This window comes from Cetorhinus maximus, chromosome 1 (assembly GCF_964194155.1).
Source record: "Cetorhinus maximus chromosome 1, sCetMax3.hap1.1, whole genome shotgun sequence".
In the NCBI taxonomy this organism is placed as follows: Eukaryota; Metazoa; Chordata; class Chondrichthyes; order Lamniformes; family Cetorhinidae; genus Cetorhinus; species Cetorhinus maximus.
Window position 1 is genome coordinate 85,199,348 of NC_135879.1, and position 16,782 is coordinate 85,216,129.

General features: G+C 40.7%; 1 protein-coding gene across 2 annotated transcripts in view; it reads left to right on the forward strand.

Moving 5' to 3' along the window:
* Positions 1-5,304: 5,304 nt before the first annotated feature.
* The window catches only part of mettl14 (methyltransferase 14, N6-adenosine-methyltransferase non-catalytic subunit), a 76,760-nt gene continuing 65,282 nt past the window's right edge, over positions 5,305-16,782 (forward strand). For both annotated transcript variants that reach the window (XM_078543160.1, XM_078543169.1), the window contains exon 1: positions 5,305-5,463. In XM_078543160.1, coding sequence (XP_078399286.1) covers positions 5,398-5,463 — 66 coding nt within the window. In that variant the 5' untranslated portion in view covers positions 5,305-5,397. The remainder of the gene's footprint in view (positions 5,464-16,782) is intronic.

Genomic DNA, 16,782 nt, shown 5'->3' on the forward strand with positions numbered 1-16,782 from the left:
CATCATTCAATAAGATCATGGCTGATCTGATTGTAACCTCAATTGCACATTCCCACCTACCCCACATAACCTTTTACCCCCTTGCTTATCAAGAATCTATCCACCTCTGCCTTAAAAATATTCAAAGACTCTACTTCCACTGTCTTTTGAGGAAGACAGTTCCAAAGACTCACAATCCTCAGAGGAAAAATTTCTCCTCATCTCTGTCTTAAATGAGCGACTCCTTAATTTTAATTTTATTATCTATTTTAATTTAATTAACTATTCAATTTTAAATAGTGGCCCATATTCTAGATTCTCCTACAAGAGAAAACATCCTTTCTGGATCCACCCTGTCAAAACCCCTCAGGATCTTATATGTTTCAGTCTTCAACTTTAACTGTGAGTGTCATTGTTTTCTTCAGTCTATGCGCAAGAAGAACTGTGATTTAATTTTTTTTAAGCTATATGTTCCAGTTGATGTTCTGGGTGCTCATAGACCAACTCTGATGCATGATACATGGGGAATAACAAACTGGACAAGTTAATCACTGGCCTGTATTAGAGAAAGTTTCATTTTTTAAGGTATGTTAAGTTTTCCAAATTTTCCTGAAACAAATTGGGATATTTAATTTAGATTTTCATTTTATGTTTGGGAGTAATGGCTAGGAGCTCAACAGCATATTCCTAACTTCACACTCTCAGGATCTGTCCAGATTGAGTTCCATGTGCTCTAGGCTACACTGGCCAACCAGACATGGGTAAGAATGGGCAGGGATCTCTCAGTGATGCCAATGATATCCCTAGTCCTCGGCTGTATGTCACTATGTTTTATGCAATGTGTTTGTTCATTGTTACTAAAGTGGGGCGAAAAACAGTGACTGAGAACAGGCATATTATAGCCCAACAGTCCAAAGGCTGTAGTATTCACAGCTTGTGGGAAACAATAAAAGGCAAAAGTGAAATCAATAGTTAGGAGACTGTGTCCAGAGTGAACCCAGAAGCAGGAGCAAACATTACATTTTTTGTTCTGATTCTCACAACATTGGTTGTAGTAGCCATGTAACTGATAATATCACATTTTTCCAGTAGATCTATTCGCTTGTAAAGCAGTGCATCTTTTGTCAGAACATAGAACAATACAAATGCATTTTTATCCAGATTTGTGACTCATAGCTGCATATATTGAAAATTTTGGCTGACAGCCCATGCATTCTATCCTTCACTCCCACCAGCAGAATCTTCATGATGGCAATTATTCACTTTCACAGAGATAATGAAAGACAGCTTGAGGATATCCCACATCATGCATGCCCCACACATCACTAACCAAGCTCCTGATTCCACCATTGCTATACTCCTAACTTCTATGTTGCACTAGCCTAATTTACTTAGAATGAATTCTCACTTAACTAAGATAGATGTAAGGTTGATAAAATTATGAACAGTGGCATGTGCTAGTGCAATGGACAACAGTATCTTAAAAAATACAATATGGTAATCAAATCTTAGGAAATTACAGCACAGAAAGAGATCATTCAACCGCTTGTGTCTGTGCTGGTTCCTTAAAAGAGCAGTCCTTTCTTTTTGTCCGCAACCTGTAAGTTCCTCATCCTCAAATACCTGCCTAATTCCTTTTAAAATTAGATATGGAATCAGCTTCCATCAACTTTTCAGGTAGAACATTCCAGATCTTGACAACTCTTAAGCGAAAAATATTCTCCTTATCTTTCCTTTACATAAATCCATGAACTCTAGTTATTGACACATTCCCCAAAGTGGAAATAGTTTTTCCTCTATCTACTCCAACAAGCCTCTCATCACCCTGAACACCTCTTAGGTCACCTGTTAAGCTTCTCTATTACAAGGAGAACAGTCCTAACTTTTCCAACCTCTCCTGATAACTCAAGTCCCCCATCTCTACTAACATCCTGGTAAACCTTCTCTGTACCCTTTCCAGGTCCTTTACATCTTTCTTGAAGTGTGGTGCCCAGAATCACCAACAATATTCCAGCTGAGGTCTAACCAGTGATTTATCAAGTTCTAGCATGATGTCTTTGCTATTATATTCTAAGCCTTTAGTCAATTGCTCTGAGCTTTTTAAGGAGTGCAATAAATTGATTTAGTTAAGTCTTCTGGGATTTTTCCCATGTCATAAACATTACTAAATATGAGAGTCAGTTTGTCTATTCCAAAGTTTTCTAACTATTTCATCTAGATCTTTGACTTCATTGTTTTTCATCTTATTTATTGCAGCTCTTATCTTGTCTTTCATGATCTTTGTACCATCCATGTTTCTTCTTAATTGTTAGCTTTTCTTCTTATCTGTTGCCCTCAAATAAATCTTCTATCTAGTTAGTCCATCTTGCAAGTACTTGGTCCCTTTCCATGATAACTTCCCCATGTTTCCATGATAATCAGTGAAGCAATACAGAGAAAAATTGAGGCTGCAGAGTTGTGCATTTTGAGGTGAATAACGAAGATATCTTGGACAAGCCATACTACCAATGAAGAGGCACTAGTAAAATCTGAGACCAAAAGAACAACGCTGACCAACCTCAGGAAAAGACAATTGGAATTTCTTGGGCATGCAATAAGAAATTATGATTTAGAAAGTCTAATGTTGATGGGAAAGAATGATGGTGAAAGAGATCAAGGTAGACAAAGAACGAGCTTTCTAGACAGTCCTGCAAACTTGATGAATGTACCACCAACGAAGATAATCTATCTAGCAAGATTAACATGGAGGTCTATGGTCGGCAACGCCCTCTTCGGGCATGGTACCTGAACAGAGAGAGACCCTTTAGTTATAAGCCCAAATAACCCATATACTTTTAACCACCATATCCAGTGGTGTAGTGCTGCTGGAGTGCACCGTAGCACCACTCCAGCACCTTTGGCAAGTGACCTATGTTTGAAAAATCCTGTAAAGCTGCTCATCCAATCATAGGCTGGTTCCTCCCTAGTTAGCCTATCGGCAGCAAATGTGGAGAAGAACCAGTCTGTGATTGGACAAGCAGCAAAGAGTGGGAAGGTAAGTTTTGAAGGTAAGTTCCAGGGTCTGTTGTGCGAGACAGCTGGTGTGGCAGGACCCAGGTGAGGCAGCTAGAGCAGTGGGGCCCAGGCGAGGCAGTCAGAGCGGTGGGGCCCACTGGCATCTGAGTAAGTGGGTGACTGGACACTTTGCAGGAGAGAGAGTGTGAGATGGTGGGGGAACGAGAGAGTGTGAAGGGGCGGGGGGAGAACTGAGAGTGTGAATGGGTGGAAGGAAAGAGAGAGTGTGAGGGATTGGGAGAGAGAGGGAGAGAGTGTGAGGGGACAGGGGGAGAGAGAAAGTGTGAAGGGGTAATTCCTCGGCTGTGATGGCCTGGGGATGTGAAATGCAATATAGTGTTTATATTCCCTGCTGGCAGCTTTACATGGAATTTTACAGCACAGAAACAGGCTATTTGGCCTGCCTCATCTATGTTGGTGTTTATGTTCCACATAAGTCTCCTCCCATCCTTCTTGATCTAACTATCAGGGTAACCTTCAGCTTCTTTCTTCCTCATGTGTTTATCAACTTCCTTGAATGTATCTATACTAGAATCATCGAATGGTTACAGCACAGAAGGAGGCCATTCAGTACATTGTCCCTGTGTCAGTTCTCTGCAACAGTAACTCAGCTAGTCCCACTCCTCAACCTTTTCCCTCTAGCCCTGTAAAATCTTTTCTCTTCAAATAATTATCCAGTTCCATTTTGAAAGCCACAATTGGATCTGTCTCTGCCACATGCTCAGGCAGTGCATTCCAGATCCAAACCACTTGTTGCATAAAGAAGTTTTTCCTGTTGTCACCTCAGGTTCTTTTGTTAAACACCTTAGGGTTCTCGACCTTCTGCCAATGAGAACAGTTTCTCCCATTTACGCTATCCAGGCCCCTTATGATTTTAAACATGTCTAGTAAATCTCCTCTCAACCTTCTCTTCTCCAAGGAGAACAGCTCCAGCTTCACCAATTTACATAACTGCCGTCTCTCATCCTCGGAACCATTCTTGTAAATCTTTTTTACACGCTCTCTAAAACCTTCACATCCTTCCCATTGAGGCTGAACTAGTGTTTTATGAAAGTTCATAACTTACTTGTTTATGTGCTCTGTGCCCCATTTATAAAACCCAGGATTCAGTCGAATTTATTAATTGCTTCCTCAACCTGCCCTGCCACATTCAATGATTTTATGCACATATATGCCCAGGTCCCTCTGCTCCTGCATTTCCTTTAGAATTATACCCTTTATTTTATGTCACCTCTCCTCATTCTTCTGACCAAAATGTAACACTTAACACTTCTCTATGTTAAATTTTGTCTGCCACGTGTCTGCCCATTCCACCAACCTGTCGATATCCTTTTGAAATCCATCACTATCCTTCTCACAGTTCACAATACTTCCAAGTATTGTGTCATCTTTAAATTTTGAAATTGTGCCCTGTACACTCAGGTCTAGGTTATTAATATAAATCAAGAAAAGCAGTGGTCCCTCTATATACCATCCCCCAGTCAGAAGTAAGTAAAGATTTCTGTAATTCATGTTTTAATAGGCTTGAATTAACTAAACTATTGCATAATGAAATTCTAGCTATGATATACTAATGATTCAAAATACCATATGGTTCAAAACAAACCAATATTTTTCTCTTAAAAAGCAAAGCTTTACTGACAAGATAAATCAAAATACTGCGGATGCTGGAAATCTGAAATAAAAACAGAAAATGCTGGAAAAGCTCATAAGGTGTGGCAGAGAGAAACAGAATTAACGTTTCAACTCCGTACGACCCTTCTTCAGATATGAGCTATGAAGAAAAGTCAGACTCGAAACGTTAACTCTGTCTCTCTCTCTCTCCACAGATACTGCCACAGCTCTGAGTTTTTCCAGCATTTTCTGTTTTTATTTATTATAGTTTTCCTGAAGTTTGGGGACTCACATGGGAAAACAACATAACAGTAACTTTAGGAATGAAACAGCCAACACATTTTCTTCGAGCTCCTGCACCTCAAAATTTGCCACTAGACCTTCTCAACTTTCCCTGCCCTCTTAATAATTTATGTATATGAATGCAAAGTTCTCTAGGCTCAGGTATATTTTTCAAAATCGCCCTCTTAACGTGGGCAACCTGGTGAGGCGGGGAGTGAATTCACAGACTCAACTGAACTTCATGAAGAAGCCTGCAGCTCCTTTCCAGTGGGGTAACTGACTGTGATAGGCCCCGCCCCGACAATGACGCCACACCCCTATCCCACCCATGGCCCCGCCCCTTCAGCGATCGGCCCCGCTCCCTAGACATGACGTGACACCGCTCGCTTGGCCGGAAGTGATGTAGAAGGTTGAGCGCGGGGGTGAAAGGTCAGATTCGGAGTGAAGGGAGTGAGCCGGCGGCCGAGGATGGACAGCCGTTTACAGGAGATCAGAGAGCGTTCGAAACTGCGCCGGGAGCTGTTAGCCCAGCAGGTGAGAGGCAAAGAGAAAGCGGCGGCCGTGGTCTTCACATGGCTGATGTCCCCAGCCGCTAGCCGGGCCTGAGGCGCACTTTCCCCAGTCACTGAGCCGCCTCTGGTGGTTTATTAGTTTTGGGGAGGGAGGGCAGGTGGGTGACTCTTCTGACTGTCCCCGTCTGGAGGCCAGATTGTCGCTTCGATGGGGCAATTCTACACCTCCACCAGCAATGGGTCCTGACCAATAACGAACCCAGTGTTTGCCTCTGATCTTTGGTATCTGAGAAGCTTTTTTTTATCAGATTGCCCATGTTGTTACAAAGCTTCTGACTTTTAGCCCGATGGTGGTGGTTTGAGAGGTCAGGCTGTCTATGCTCATGAACATGTTAACCGAGGACATAATCTTTAGATATAAGTCTTGGAACAGTACTGTTATTATTACTTTACTAACGAGTTGGTGCTGTGATGTAAATGCAACATGGGCAGGTGAAGTAAAGGGGCAGCCTTCACGATTTGTATTTGAGATGTAGCACACTTAAAACCCTGATCTTGCCCAGAGTTCTCCTGTAAAGTAGAATAGAAAATCAAAGGGACATCGTATGAGTTACTTGTGTACCTCATACTAGTCACTTTGACAAACTCGGTCTGAAAATTTTAACCTGCAGTTTTCTTGCATGGCACTGGAAAGATGTAGGTACAGAGTGGCAATAATAGGTTATTGGATGATGTACTTTGAACCTTGTATTCTAGAAGTCTGATATGTATCAATTTCAGTTATGTATAAAACAGTTTTAACTCGATGTATAATATTTGAAAGGAAGATGCAACCATTGCTGTGGCATTAAGACCAACTGCCTAAAAATCTGTTTTGGCTGCATAAAAAGTCATGGACCATTTAAACAAATGGCAGACCTGACTTTTGAGCGGATCTAAAACAATAGCTCATAGTCCATATGGTACTCTGTAATTGTTAAAACTTTTATTGGCTATCTTGTAACCAAGGAAATTTGTATGCAGGTTCCAACTTATTTGTCATGTTTCCGTTTGTGTATGGCACCTGAGTTTGGACTCTTGGGAATATTGCAAAGGTTGAGGCATCCTTATTTTTGAGGGTTGTTTTTAAAGTAATGTTGCTGTTTTTTTCAAACAAAATGGACTTGTAGTACAACAGCAGCATTTGTTTGGCAGACTAATTTTCCACTGCCTCTGTTGAGTCATGCTGCTTGTTGACATCCAGTATCAGATGATCAGAAATGTCCTGCAGTTAACTATTTTGAGGGGGGCCGGGGGGAAGCATTGTTTTCAACATGCGCTGCAAGTTCTGTTCCCAAGCCATTTACTCCACCCCTCCTTGCAAATGTATGAGGCTGAACCGGACTGTTATAACAATGACATCCTATTTTACCCTGAGTTGAGCTTTGAACCTCATATCCTGCCTATCAGCAAGACTGCCTCCTTCCACCCCTCTAATATCACTGATCTCTGCTCATGCCTGAGTGCAATGAAACCCTCATCCATGCCCATGTTTTTTTATATATTTGTTCATGGGATGTGGGCATTGCTGGCTAGGCAGCATTTATTGCCCATGAGAAGAAGGCGGTGAGCTGCCTTCTTGAACCGCTGCAGTCCATGTGGTGTAGCTACACCCACAGTGCTGTTAGGATGAGTGTGCCTGGATTTTGACCCAGTGACAGTGAAGGAACTGATTTGGTTCCAAATCAGGATGTTGTGTAACTTGGCGAACTTGCAGATGATGGTGTCCCCATGCATTTGCTATCCTTGTTCTTCTAGTTGGTAGTGGTCATGGGTTTGGAAGGCACTGTTAAAGGAGCCATGATGAGTTGCTGCAGTGCATCTTGTAGATGGTACACACTGCTGCCATTGTGCGCCAGTGGTGGTGGGAGTGAATGTTGATGGTGGTGGATGGGGTGCCAATCAATTGGGCTGCTTTGTCTTGGATGGTGTCAAGCTTCTTAAGTGTTGTTGGAGCCGCACTCATCCAGGCAAGTGGAGAGTATTCCATTACACTCCTGACCTGTGCCTTGTAGATGGTGGACAGGCTTTGAGAAGTCAGGAGGTGAGTTACTCACTGAAGAATTCCCCTCTGACCTGCTCTTGTAGCCACATCATTTATATAGCTGGTCTAGTTCAGCTTCTGGTCAGTGGTCATACCCCAAGATGTTGATAGTGGGGAATTCAGAAATGGTAATGCCATTAAATGTCATGGGGAGATGGGCATTGCCTGACACTTGAGTGCCATGAATGTTACTTGCCACTTATCAGCCCAAGCCTAAATGTTATCCAGGTCTTCCTGAATATGGGCACGGACTTCTTCAATATCTGAGAGTTGCAAATGGTGCTGAACATTGTACAATTGTCAGCAGACATCCCCACTTCTGGCCTTATGATGCAGGGAAGGTCATTGATGAAGCAACTGAAGATGGTTGGGCCTAGGACACTACCCTGAGGAACTCCTGCAATGATGTCCTGGGATTGAGATGATTGACCTCCAACAACCACAAGCATCTTTCTTTGTGCTAGGTATGACTCCAACCAACAGAGAGCTTTCCCCCTGATTCCCATTGACTCCAGTTTTGCCAGGGCTCCTTGATGCCACACTCGGGCAAATGCTGCCTTGATGTCAAGGGCAGTCACTCATACCTCCCCTCTTGAGTTCAGCTCTTTTATCCATGTTTGGACCAAGGCTGCATTGAGGTCAACAGCATAGTAGCCCTGGCGGAACTCAACCTGCTCACTGACGCTCAGTTTATTGCTGGTAAATGCTGTTTGATAGCAATGTCGGCAACACTTTCCATCACTTTACTGACGATTGAGAGTAGACTGATGGGGTGGTAATTGGCCTGGTTGGGTTTGTCCTGCTTTTTGTGGACAGGACATACCTGGGCAATTTCCCACATTTCCGGTAGATGTTGTTGTAGCTGTACTGGAACAGCTCGACTAGGAGACAGCTAGGACATCAGTGAATCAGACGTGTTTTTACAACAATCGACAATGGTTTCATGATCACCATTTCTGAGCTTTGAATTGCAGATTTATTAATTGAATTTAAATTCCACCAGCTGCCATGGTGAGATTTGAACCTGTGTCGCCAGAGCATTAGCCTAGGCCTCTGGATTACTAGTTCAGTGATATTACTGCTACGCCACTGCTTCCCCAAGACATAACTATTCGAATTCTTTCCTGACTGACCTCCCACCTTGCACCCCCAGTAAATTTGAGCTTGTTCGGAACATTGCTGCCTGTATTCTGACCTGCTCTGGAATTCCCTCCCTAAATCTCGGCTTCTCTTTTTCTTCCTTTAAGGTACTCGATAAAACCTAGCTTTAGGACCTTATCTGCCCTATATCTCCTTATGTGGCTCTGTGTTAAATTTTATTTGATGATGCTTCTGTGAAGTGCCTTGTCTACTGTACTAAAGGTGCTATATAAATGCAAGTTTTAACCAAAGAGCTACAAAGCTAGTGGAACAATCTGGCTGAGAAATATATTGTACTGCGTTCTGTGTCTGTTTTTAAACTTTCCATACTTGTGTTGGACATGGAAATAAAATATATCCTTATTGAAAAAAGTATGTCGCAAGACCTAGGCTGCAATGGGTTAATAATGTTCAATAGAAACTATAGAAGACTGTACTTGTATTCTTAGTTTATCTGTCTTAACCAAAGAAACTAAACAAAGATGAATGTTAATGGATTGTTCGCTCTATACTGCTTTAAATCAAAGATGGCATCCTCTGATTAATGTTTGGTTGGCTCCTTTCCTGTACCAGGTTGTACACAATATGCTCAGACCTTGCCTTGCTTGCCTCTCCACCCAAACCTTAAAGTATGTTAAGTGCTCTTGTTTCCTGGCTCAACTTGATAATGATATCTCTACAAACATGGATTACTGTTGTGTTTGTTCAAGTAAAGCAGAAACATGTGTTGGGTTGGTTCACATCTCTCCTGTGAGCAGATGTAGTTTATGTTAACAATTGGATAAGCGATGTCCACTACAAATATAGAATGCATTTTACTTAAAAACAGGCAACAAAACGTAGTCAGAATTGAGATTTATTTTAAGTTAAGCTGAGAATAAATAATAATACATCATTTATCATTTAAGATGCTTAGGAGGTCACAGCACTCCATTTCAAAATGCATTGAGAATCCTATGTCAGCATTTTTATATCAGGGAGGGAAAAAAGCCGTTGTAAAACTGTCAGCATACACCTGTATAATTGGCTATGTCTGTAAATAGCAGATTTAAAATGGAAATCTATCACAGTATTGTGGATAGAAAAGTACAATTAACAGTGCAAAGCAGTCATGAAATACCCTGCAGTGTTCATTTGTGTTTCTCTCAATTATTTGCCATGCTTTTTGGTCAACATTTACAATTAGAAATTGCTGTTTTAACTTTTCACATTCAATTCTAACCACTAGTTCGCTCTGAGTATTTTTTTTTTTGCAATTTTTATATTTTTAAAAAACCCAGATTACCTTGGTGGTGGGCAAGTCAAAGGATACTTATGAAAAGATTGCACACTGTACATATGGCATGTACTTAGTTGTCTTCTGTGTCATGATTTTTAATTTACCCTTTAGATTTCCTGCTGTGCATAAGTGATGGCCAAAAGGCTTGAAAATCTCATTTTCATTTTAAAAGAAGCAATATATGTTGAGTTCTATCCTTTTTTTTAGGCCCTAATAGTTTCCGCTGATTTCGACTTGTTTGTGTGACTTTATGTTCCAGCACGTATTATGAGATTGGTAGGATACTTGAATGTAAATTGATCTTGGCTCAATGGATATAATTTCGGGCAGAACTTACTACTTATGCCTCCACAGGAAATTCCACCCCATGCAGAAAACGGCACAAGTCCGCATCCAGGAATTATTGACAATGTACCAAATTCAGCATTTGCATACATCACTTACACAGCTCGAAGCCAGTGCTGCCTGACCTAGAACTTCTCCTTTTCTCTACTTGCCAAAGTGCTGCCAGACTCGTGCCCCAATTTCTTTCTCTGCTGACAGACACCAAAAATGCAAATGCAATTCCAGCAGTTCTTCCGAATCTCAGATTGTTCCCCTCCCATTTCAATTTTGTGAAGCTCTAGCTTTTTGTAAGACTTACGGCAGCCCTGTTGACCCATCACCATGCTTCCAAATTGAACAGCCTCACTACAGTGCTTCCAGAGTCCAAGATTGTCCTAGTGCTACCAAAGTCTTGGACCGTCAGCAATGCTGCTGGAAACCAGTTCAGCTAAGCCATACTCTCTGGAGCATTGCTAAATACCAAACAAAAACAACTTATATTTTTGTAAAAGCAAAATACTGTGGAGATCTCAGTTCTGAAGAAGTCATATTGGGCTCGAAGCAATAACTCTGACTCCCTCGATGGGTGCTGCCAGACCTGCTGAGTTTTTCCAACACTTTCTGTTGTTATTTATACTTATGTAGCTGCTTTAACAGAATGAAACATCCCAAGGTGCTTCACAGGAGCACTATAAAATAAAACCAAGTATGACACTGAGTCACATGAGATATTAGGTCAGGAGTGAGGTGCAGAAGTGTACGGAGGGTATTCCAGAACTTTGGGTCTAGGCAATAGAGGAGCACTGATGAGGTTTATAGGGCTGGGGAGATTGAGATGGGGAGAGGCAAGGCCATGGAGGGATTTGAAAACAAGATGGGAATTATAAAGTCAAGACATTCCTTGACCGGGAGCCCACGTAGGTCAATGAGTGCAGGGGTGATAGGGGAACAGGTCTTGCTGTGCGTAAAGACATGAGCCGTAGAGTTTTGGATGACCTCAAGTTTACAGAGGGTAGAATGTGGGAGACTAGACCGGAGTACCTGGGAATAGTCGAGTCTAGTGAAGGCATGAATGAAGGTTTCAGCAGCAGGTGAGTTAAGGCAGGGGTGAAGTTGTGTGACGTTGCAGAAGTGAAAGCATGTGGCCTTAGCGATGGCACAAGTATGAGGTTGAAAAGTTCATCTCAGGATCAAATGTGACATCAAGGTTGCAAGTAGACTGGTTTCGTCTCAGACAGTGGCCAGGGAGAGGGATGGAGTTGGTAGCTAGGGAATGGAGTTTGGAGAGAGGGTGGAAAACAATAACTTCAGTCTTTCCAATATTTAATTAGAAAAAAAATTTCTGTTTAGCTATACTAGATGCCAGATAAGCAGTCTGATAATTTAGCAGCAGTGGAGGAATTGAGAGAGCTGGTGTGAGGTCAAAGGCTACAGACAGGTTGAGAAAGACAGGAGGGAAAGTTTACCACTATCAGAGTTATTAGACGTCATTTGTGACTTTGATTAGAGTTGAAATAAAAACGGAAAACGCAGAAGAGTCAAATGGACTCGAAATGTTAACTCTAGTTCTCTCCACAGAGGCTGTCAGATCTGCTGAGTTTTTCCAGCGTTTTGTGTTTTTATTTCAGATTTCCAGCATCCACAGTACTTTGCTTTTATCTTTGACTAGAGTTGTTTTGGTACTGTGGTGGGGCAGGAACCTGATAGGGATTCAAACATGGCAGCGATGGGAAGGGGTTTGGGAGGCCACAACATGTTCAGGAACTTCGGAGAGGAAAGGGAGATTGCAGATGAAAATACCTACTTTCACCTGGTACACCCTGCATGTGTGTTCTCAGCTTTAAAAATGGTGAGGAATAAAAATCAAATAGAAGTAAGGCTACTAATGTCCAGTTTTAACCAATAATGGACTGAGTGGAGCAGTTCAACCCTCAAAGCACTGACAGAATTCCTGTCCACCATTAAGTAACAATGGAATTTGACTTGTTCACTGAATTGGAGGTCCTTCTGATCATAATCATGTTAATTGTTACAAAGGAATGTATTTTTTTGGCTGACTGTGAGCAATGCCATGCGAGATCTACTCATTTTATAGAGGTGAATCTATGCATTCGGTGAGGAATGCTGGTAATAATGCTACCACTGTGAAGCACTTGCTTCACAACATTATAGTATACCTTTAATTATGAAAATTAAAGTTTCAAACTGTGTATTCCTCTGTCTAACGCCGGAGTTGCTTTAGCTGATGTAAGCACTCCAGATGGGTGGGAAACAATTTATTTTAATGTAAGCTAGCCGTGGTGAGTTGGGAGAATGCTCACCCCTGAGTCAAAAGGTTGTGGATTCTATTACACTCAAAGTACAAATATTGAGGCTGGCACTCCAGAAGACTGCTGGGGGAGTGCTGTGCTTTCAGAGGTATAGTTTTTTGGATGAGATGTTAAATCGAGTTGCTCCCTCTCCCACGTGTCCTGGCCAATATTTATCCCTCAATCAACATCACCAAAAGCAAATCATCTGGCAGTTATCACATCGCTGCTTGTGGGAGCTTGCTGTGCAAAAATTAGCTCCCACATTACATTACAACAGTGATGACACTTCAAAAGCACTTAATTGACTGTAAAGCACTTTGAGCTGTCTGGTCATGAGAAGTGCTATATAAATGCAAGTCATATTTTTCTTTTAAATTAGCACATCATACTGTTATAAAGTATAGCTTTTTTCTTGATTGGATAAAGTGTAACAAACAACTTTTGAGTAAATTCGAGAAATTGATAGATTTTTGGATGCCAATGGAATCGAGGGATATGGGGATGTTGCAGGAAGGTGACATTGGCATAGAAGATCAACCATGGTCTTGTTGATTGGAAGAGCAAGCTCAAAGGACTGCATGATCTACTCAATACTCGCTCTCGCTTTTTCTCTGTGGATCAAGTTCTTACAAGCTCTACAGGACAGATTTAAACTTTAACCTCAAGTAAATCACCTGCTCATGGGTGAGTGACTGTTCGTGTGTACTTACAGGATATATTATTTGGATTAATACGTTGCCTTGAATGATCAATGGAGTAGTCTGCTCAGTGCTGTGCTGGGTATTGGGCATAGCAGCCAGTCTTTGATCATATTGTGGAAAAATGTATTTAAGCATTTGAGGGGCTTAACTAGGGAGAAAAGCTAGCAAAGCTTATACATGTTTAAGGAATCTTGCATTTAATTGATATTGAATGCTGATTCCACACTTAGTCATAACAGCACCAAGGAGGCCATTCAACCCATCAAGTACATACTGGCTCTCTGTAAAGCAATCCAGCTAGTCCCATTCCCCTGCTCTATCCACTTAACCCTGCAAGGATTATATTTCAATTGCCTATTTAATTTCCTGCAAATTTTCTTTGTCTACCTGGGATGAAGGGTTTGTCTTATGAGGAAAGACAAGCCCTTCTCGCATTTACACATTAAATAGAGTACACACTTATGCTGTTTGCTATTATAGTTAGACAGTCAGGGTAGATAATTCACAGTCCTTTGAGTCTAGAGGAAATCATCCAGTATTTTTGCATTTTGCTGTGTTTTAAACCAATTTAAGTACCAGTTATAGCCTGAGTGTTATGAAGCATTACAGGAATGCCTTGCCAAAAGTACTAATATCTGAAAATTTTTAAGCAACCAGACCACAATATCTTTGGGTTTAGCCTATGCTCATAGGCATTTAGAAAAATGAAAGGTGATCTTATTGAAACACACCTGATTCTGAGGGACTTGACAGGGCAGATGCTGAGACGATGTTTCCTCTTGTGGGGGAACGTAGCACTCTTGAGGTATTGTTTCAGGCTAAGGGGCCGTCCATTTAAGACTGAGATGGGAAGGAATTTCTTCTGAGGGTTGTGAATTCTTGGAATTCTATCCCACAGAGCTTTGGAGGCTGGACATTGAATTATATTCAAGGCTGACTTAGATTTTTGATTGATGAAGGTATTGGGGCGCTGGCGGAAAAGTAGAGTTAAGGCCACAATCAGATCAGCTATGATCTTATTACATAGTGGAGCAGGCTAGTGGGGTTGAAGGCCTACTCCTCTTTTGTTCTTATGTTATCTAACCTTGTACACTAGTTGTTGCCTAAGCAGAACTTTACAGCTCAGAATAACTTTCCTGCTTTTGTTCACTATACCTCTATTTATGAAATCCTAGATCTCATATGCTTTGCTGACCACTCTCTTTCAGTATGTCCTGTCACTTTCAAAGTTCTGTGCACATGAACCCCAGGTCCCTCTGTCTCTAACTGTGGCATTTAGTCTATATTGCCTCTCCTTATACCTTCTGCCAAAATGCATCACCTCACACCCCTATGTATCAAATTCCATCTGCCACTTGTTGCCCATTTTGCTAGTCTATCTGTGTCCTGTTGCAGTTGATTGGTATCATCCTCACTGTTTGCCTCACATCCAAATTTGGTAACATTTGTATATGTTGAAGCTTTACAATGTCTTCTGATATTCAAGTCATTTACATGTATCAAAATTAAAACTCAGATCCTGGCATTGACCCTTGGGGAACGCCATTGTCTACCATCCTTCAAACTGAAAAACAACCAATTACCACGACTCACTATTTTCTGTCTTTAAGCCAATTTATTTTTGTCCAAGCTGACACTGACCATCCCTATTCCATGAGCCACTGCATCCCCTTCATCAGCTTTCTTTTGTTACTTCATCAAGAAATTCCAATAGATTGGCCAAACACGATCTGCCTTTTACAAGTCCAATGCTAGCTCTCCTTAATTAACTCCCATCACAGAATGGCACTTGCAGGTACTGTAGCACAGCTCTAAAAATTACAGATCCAAGTGCATGATTTTCTACCTTTTTTGAAGTAATGCATGTACAATTTCATGGCATGAGCCCTGACTATGGAACTAGCCCATAAATAACTTGTTAAATTGATATATGCATTAACAATTGTGTTGAGAAGGGATATTTTGCACAATATTGTCAGGGAGTTAAACTAAGATAAGAATAAAGTGTAACTTTTTAAAAATGTGATTTTTAAGTTACATAAATGAGCAAAAGGGTTCCGATAGAAACAAATTACATTAGAAGAAAGAAATAAAGGAATTGAATTAAACCAATTTAAGTACTAGTTATAGCCTGTGTGTGTTATAAAGCATTATAGTGTTTTTTGTCAAAAGCCTAGTCTTAAATTTAGTTTCTGCAGCTTACTTCAGGAGTAAAAGGTGCATTGAGTAGCTACAGTAAAAAAACCTTGTTTATGAGACCTCTGTTCAGTTTGAACAATCTCTTCACAGTATTTGGGGTAAATAAATCTGTCTGGATTGTTAATACATAGATACAAATGAGTTTAATATCATAATTTGTGAAGTTCTACGATTTGGCTCTAGTATAAATTGATTAAAGAAACAGATTCGATAAAAACAGCGTGATGTGGATTATTTGAAAGGTGAAGTGTTGGGGTTAAGTTCATGTATCAGCTCTAAACTAGTAAGAAGCGATTTGAGGCTATAAACTTTTGAGTATCTCAAACAGAAGATTCAGATCTTTTATTTTTCGTTTTATTGGTTTTCCAGAAGGCAATAAAGATTTGGCCTGTAGAAATCACAGCAAGTTATACTGTTGTCCTGGTAAAGTAAATGTGGGCTTTGGATGCAAGTACTGCAGTAATAAAAGTAGCTTCTTTGGCAGCTGTTCTATAACCAAGCTAGAGTATGTACAGTTTGCCGTGTTTGACTTTTCTTAATTTGACCTCTGTAGCCCAGGGCTGCTGAGACCAATTATTGCAATTTTATTGTAACCTGGCTAAAATCAGCGAATCCAACATGGAAACAGAACTTGGGACCTTTCTAATCTGTATAGCTCAGCTGCTCACTGGATATATTTATTGAGCCATTACAGTTGCTGCCTGCAGCATTTTTAGTGTTGTGTAAGCTGGTAGCACTACATTATGTTGCCATGTACACACATCTATCTACTTATCTGTTTAGATGCATGTGCAGAAAAATATTTGACAGCTGATGGTATTTCTAAAAAAATTGGACACAATTTGGTAAATTTTAAAATTTCAACATTTAGGTTTGAACTGCAACGAGAAGAGATTAAATTTTTATGTATGAGGAAGGTTTGAGGAAAGAACATTGAGTTATGTTAAGTAAAAACAATTGAAGGAAAAAAATCATTGATTTAAATCCATACTGGTGGAAGATAAGGGGTTCATGGTAAAATGAACCTAAATAGAGAAGTCACCCAGCAGTATTTTACTAGGTATAAAAGGACCAATTGTCAAAAGTAGGAATTTTGTTTTTAGGGCACTAAACATTACAATGGACAGACAGAGGAACGCTTAAAGAAAAGGATAGTGGAACACTCTAGTAGTGATGGAATGGCTTTTGGAAGAAAAATTGTTAGAAGCCAGAAAATAATTAAAGATTGCAATATCTTTTAAGGGAATCATCTGAGGAGGTCAGATGTATGGATTTTTAAAAAATGGTTGAGGAACTAAATAGA